Source organism: Oncorhynchus nerka, linkage group LG17 (assembly GCF_034236695.1).
Source record: "Oncorhynchus nerka isolate Pitt River linkage group LG17, Oner_Uvic_2.0, whole genome shotgun sequence".
Classification (NCBI taxonomy): Eukaryota; Metazoa; Chordata; class Actinopteri; order Salmoniformes; family Salmonidae; genus Oncorhynchus; species Oncorhynchus nerka.
The window spans coordinates 49,801,098-49,807,097 of record NC_088412.1 but is presented as its reverse complement, the minus strand read 5'-3'; the positions used below and the strand labels follow the sequence as shown (position 1 = coordinate 49,807,097).

The 6,000-nt window shown below is 40.3% G+C and overlaps 1 protein-coding gene across 1 annotated transcript in view; it reads left to right on the top strand.

The window, feature by feature from the left end:
* Window positions 1-254: 254 nt before the first annotated feature.
* The window catches only part of LOC115145415 (pituitary adenylate cyclase-activating polypeptide type I receptor-like), an 80,321-nt gene continuing 74,575 nt past the window's right edge, over window positions 255-6,000 (top strand). Inside the window, 1 exon segment of the mRNA XM_065002805.1 lies at window positions 255-335. Coding sequence (XP_064858877.1) covers window positions 255-335 — 81 coding nt within the window.

Below are 6,000 nucleotides of genomic sequence, written 5' to 3'. Positions count from 1 at the left end.
CTGCGCTGGAGAAACCCTGCAAAACTTCGGAATAACGGCGACAAGAAGGGTTACATACAGGCAAATGCCAAATCTGTGGATAATAGACTGAAAGAGAATCAAACAATACTAGTTTTCGTTCATGAGGTAGAGAAACAACTAACCAGTGTTTCATTAAATCATTAGGATACTTATTTAGAGTGATGTCAATGCATTGTACTATTCTTTGAACCATCTGTTATACTAAGAAAAGGGGCAATTAATTATAAAGGACAATGTTATTCACTAAAACTTCGTCGTTGAAATGGATACGCACGTTATTTGCTATTTGGCTGCATCAGATTGTATGGGGAACGGTAAGTAGATGCTTTTATAACATTCAAAACATTATTTCGACCTCTTTTAATTGCGAATCAATTTAATCATCAATATAGCATATTTTATACAATGCTCTATAACACACTATCCAAACTATACATTATTTCTATAGGTTAAATGAGAAAGAATTCTAAAAAGTTTGGGACTTAATTTCCCTGATTATTAGGCTGCAACACTGAATCTTTCATCCAGTCTTACAGATCATTGTCCTTCCAATTGTCATCATAGTCCCAGGATCCGGCTGGTTATTGTTAAGTTCATTTCCTTTGAGAAAGGATCGTGCTGAGTCTGGTGTGCTCCGGTGCCAACCACGGAGACCGGGACACAGCGACTGTGTCTAACAGTACTCCGTGCGGTCCTCGTACAGTATCATTTTTCTGAAGGCGTAAATGAGCAGCAAGAGTCCGGTTCTCCGGTGCTGACTGTGAAAGAGACTTGAGTGTCTCCCGTGTCTCTATTAGGACACATGGCCTTGGCATCTCCCTGTAGTGTTCAAAGTCAAACAAAAAGAAAGTGTAAACATATTAAAGGTATCTTTCAATAGGGGAAAGACCCACAACTAGGGTAACTTGGGGGGAAACGCCCCCCTTAAGGGAAATATTTGGTCAAATTTAAATATGTGCATATTGGCGATCCCCAGAACACATTTTGAAGGGAAATAATTGAATTTTGGTTGTTGTTTTTCAATAAAAAATAAAAACTTGCCCCTTTAGGATTGTGTTCAAATCAATTGTATACCTTTTTATTTTGAATTTGAGTAATTGACTCTTAAAAGCTAAAGTCTATGTATCTTATTTTCATTAAATTAATCAAATATCGGAGCAAAATGACATTGGACGTTCTCACTAAGAGGAAGTTTTGATGTATGGACCCTTTATTTTCACCCTTCCTGTCCAAATCCTCTTAAAGTGTCTTCAAATGGATTGTGTACATCAAAGAAGTTACTTTTAGATGATTTGGAAAATGTTAATATAACTAAAAAATTGCTGTAAATTTACAGCAACACTTTAACAGTTAGCTACTGTAATTCTATATTACAGTACTGCAAAGGGCAATGCATTATAGGGGTTCAATGGCGTTCCGCTACACTGCGAAAATTACAACACAATTGTACAGTAAAGTGATGTATTACCTGTTTTGTACAGTAAAGTGATGTATTACCTGTTTTGTACAGTAAAGTGATGTATCACCTGTTTTGTACAGTAAAGTGATGTATTACCTGTTTTGTACAGTAAAGTGATGTATTACCTGTTTTGTACAGTAAAGTGATGTATCACCTGTTTTGTACAGTAAAGTGATGTATTACCTGTTTTGTACAGTAAAGTGATGTATCACCTGTTTTGTACAGTAAAGTGATGTATCACCTGTTTTGTACAGTAAAGTGATGTATTACCTGTTTTGTACAGTAAAGTGATGTATTACCTGTTTTGTACAGTAAAGTGATGTATCACCTGTTTTGTACAGTAAAGTGATGTATTACCTGTTTTGTACAGTAAAGTGATGTATCACCTGTTTTGTACAGTAAAGTGATGTATCACCTGTTTTGTACAGTAAAGTGATGTATTACCTGTTTTGTACAGTAAAGTGATGTATTACCTGTTTTGTACAGTAAAGTGATGTATCACCTGTTTTGTACAGTAAAGTGATGTATTACCTGTTTTGTACAGTAAAGTGATGTATCACCTGTTTTGTACAGTAAAGTAATGTATTACCTGTTTTGCTGTATATCTACAGCAGCATACTGTGAATTATGGTGCATTGTGGGAAAATGTTCTTGGTTGCTAAATAATCTCCGGCTCATTAACATATTTTGAAGCATGCCTTGTAAGAGGCTAGATTTGTTGCACCCATTAGTGAGAACGCTATATCCCACAGAATACAGTACCATACCATTTTTGGGGGACTCTAAAACCCTTTTTCTGTAAATCTGCTGTGCTGCTAGAAATTTGCAGTATATCAGTACTATACTGTATTTTTTGAGTTGCAAAAAGTTTTTGTGAGTGCATGGTGTTGTGGCTCATTAACCTTTTCACACGTTCCAACAAACGGGTGTGATAATCCTGCAGTGTAACGCTCAAAGTAACGCTCTAACGCTCAAACCGTGTGGTTCTACAGTGGTCCCTTCAGTGTAACGCTCAAACCGTGTGGTTCTACAGTGGTCCCTTCAGTGTAACGCTCAAACCGTGTGGTTCTACAGTGGTCCCTTCAGTGTAACGCTCAAACCGTGTGATTCTACAGTGGTCCCTGCAGTGTAACGCTCAAACCATGTGATTCTACAGTGGTCCCTGCAGTGTAACGCTCAAACCATGTGATTCTACAGTGGTCCCTTCAGCGTAACGCTCAAACCATGTGATTCTACAGTGGTCCCTTCAGCGTAACGCTCAAACCATGTGATTCTACAGTGGTCCCTGCAGTGTAACGCTCAAACCGTGTGATTCTACAGCATAACGCTCAAACCATGTGATTCTACAGTGGTCCCTGCAGCGTAACGCTCAAACCATGTGATTCTACAGTGGTCCCTGCAGTGTAACGCTCAAACCATGTGATTCTACAGCGTAACGCTCAAACCATGTGATTCTACAGTGGTCCCTGCAGTGTAACGCTCAAACCATGTGATTCTACAGTGGTCCCTGCAGTGTAACGCTCAAACCATGTGATTCTACAGCGTAACGCTCAAACCGTGTGGTTCTACAGTGGTCCCTGCAGCGTAACGCTCAAACCGTGTGATTCTATAGTGGTCCCTGCAGCGTAACGCTCAAACCGTGTGATTCTACAGTGTAACGCTCAAACCATGTGATTCTACAGTGGTCCCTGCAGCATAACGCTCAAACCGTGTGATTCTATAGTGGTCCCTGCAGCGTAACGCTCAAACCGTGTGATTCTATAGTGGTCCCTGCAGCGTAACGCTCAAACCGTGTGATTCTACAGTGTAACACTCAAACCATGTGATTCTACAGTGGTCCCTGCAGTGTAACGCTCAAACCATGTGATTCTACAGTGGTCCCTTCAGTGTAACGCTCAAACCGTGTGATTCTACAGTGGTCACTGCAGCGTAACGCTCAAACCGTGTGGTTCTACAGTGGTCCCTGCAGCGTAACGCTCAAACCGTGTGGTTCTACAGTGGTCCCTGCAGCATAACGCTCAAACCGTGTGGTTCTACAGTGGTCCCTGTAGCATAACGCTCAAACCGGTGTGATTAGAACACTTATTTAGAAGGTCCAGTTTCGATTGACACAACAATCAGCATTTGAGCTCGACACTGTTTTTTTTACAAACATTTTGCATAAACACAAGTCCTTACAAAGTTATGTCCAGAATATGACCAGTTTATTTTGGGATGCAATTTTCAGACATTCACAGAAGTAGCACAGCATGACACCATCATCCAAACCGGAAAATGTAGGCTACATTTGTCCAAGCACTAACTGAGGAAAGATTGAGGTAACACAAGCGGTCATATTTTTATAACTCTCAGCTGACAGAAACTACAAAATGAATTATCTAATAGCAATTACTATATATAATGAATCACATCATGGGTGAACTCACCATTGATCGCAATAATTGAGTAAAACAGTTTCTAGAAATCAAAAGGAATCCAATGATGGGTAGCCATCTTTTTTTTGTTTCATCAACCAAACATGATTAGAGGAGACAAGAGGAGTTTGGTCTGTTTGCAGTATGCATGTTGAAGGGGGTGTGTCATCTACGGTCATTCACTTCCCTTCATTCCCTTCCGGAAGTTTACCCGAAAGATGAGTGACCCATTTCTTTACCTCATTATAACATCTTTGGTCTGACAGATGTTTTACGTGACACCCAGAATGCATTGTATAGTCTCAACAAACATGGTGCCACACATAGCTGCCAAATAGCTTAGCATTAGCTCATTATAATCAGTACAACCTTCCAAAAATGTTTTACACATCATAGGTGTCCATTACAATCTATGCAATAATCGGAATGCATGATTTGACACCAGTACTTGAAAACATGTGAAGAAAACAGTAAATACATTATGCTCCATACATATATACTATATGCACCTACAAGTAGAAACAACAACACAATATACATAAAATAAGGAGCTTACTTTTATAGGAACGCACCCATGTCTAAAGTAATTATTTGTAAGGAAAACGACAGGGACTGCAATGCGAGCGCCAGCCAGAACATTTTCCAAGACTGCACAAATGTCTGCATACTTGATCTGCACAAACATTGGTGAAGTGTATAGGCTCTCTTGAAGAGAGAACCCATGAAGAGATACGTTTCTCCGGCTCAGTAAAGCCTCAAACATAAATTGTCCGCAACGCTGAAATGGGCTAATTCTATGTGAATTAATGAGGAGGCGGAACACACCTCAATTCAAACTGTTAGAAAATACAACTTGTTAGAAAATCATTTGAAATTGACAAGTTGAAACATAGCCTATAGATAATTAGCTGCAGCGCATGTTATATCATTGTTTTATATGTCCTGTTGCGTAATAATCACATTTTGGAAAAGTGAGTGCATTCTGACATCACATGCATAAATCAACTCTCACTGGGGGCGACCGTTAGAGATATTTGGAACTCGCGTATGAAAAGGTTAATACATTTTGAGGGTTGCCTATACTTGTTGCACCCGTTAGTGAGATTGCTGTACCAATTTAAGTGGCATGTGGTAGTAGTTCCCTAACACTGAGAAGTGTCCAGGAGGGCATGAGACGAAGGTGTGTGTGTGTGTGTGTGTGTGTGTGTGTGTGTGTGTGTGTGTGTGTGTGTGTGTGTGTGTGTGTGTGTGTGTGTGTGTGTGTGTGTGTGTGTGTGTGTGTGTGTGTGCCCCCGCAGGGCTGGAGATCGAAGGTGTCTGGCATGAGAAAGGCAGGTTGAGGTTGCCAGGGTCAGAGCAGTACAGAAAGTGTTGAATGATGAAGCTGTGAAGAGAGTGGTAGAAGATGGTAAAGGGTGAGGGATCCTGAGAAGATTCCTGTGAGTAGGCAGAGACCAATAGAGTGTTGGGAATAATATGTGCTTCAGTAAGGTGGGTTTCTTAGCATTCATAGCCATGGTAGCATTCATAGCCATGGTAGCATTCATAGCCATGGTAGCATTCATAGCCATGGTAGCATTCATAGCCAATCACAGAAAATAAAGGTTGTGGTGGCATTTGCAAAGAAGTACGTGGGATTGAGAGGTTTTACTGCAGAAGAGTTGCAGGGGGTGTTGAGTAGGATTAGATGGGGTTAAATAGTGGAATGGGGTGGTGCTTTTTGTTTTGTTGTGAGGGCTAATAGTTGGCAGGGTAATTTTCCTTTTTCTAAAAAAAAAAAGTGCCAAAAAAGGCCAAAGTGGTGGAATAGTGGTGAGGTTTTAATGAGTGCAGGGTTAGTTGCTAGGGCAACTCCCCCTTTCCCTCACACTCCAGTACAGTAGGTGGCAGTGTATGCACCTAAAAGTTGGATGAACTGTTTGCAATTGTTGTAATCATTTTACAATACAATTTAACACTATCTTGCCATATATTTACCGCAGCATTCTGTAAATGAGAGAGAACATATTTTTAGACGTGCCCCATGTAAGAGGCGAAATGTGTTGCACCCGTTAGTGAGTGCTGTACCAATTGAAGTGATATGTGGTAGTAGTGTCTTAATTAACA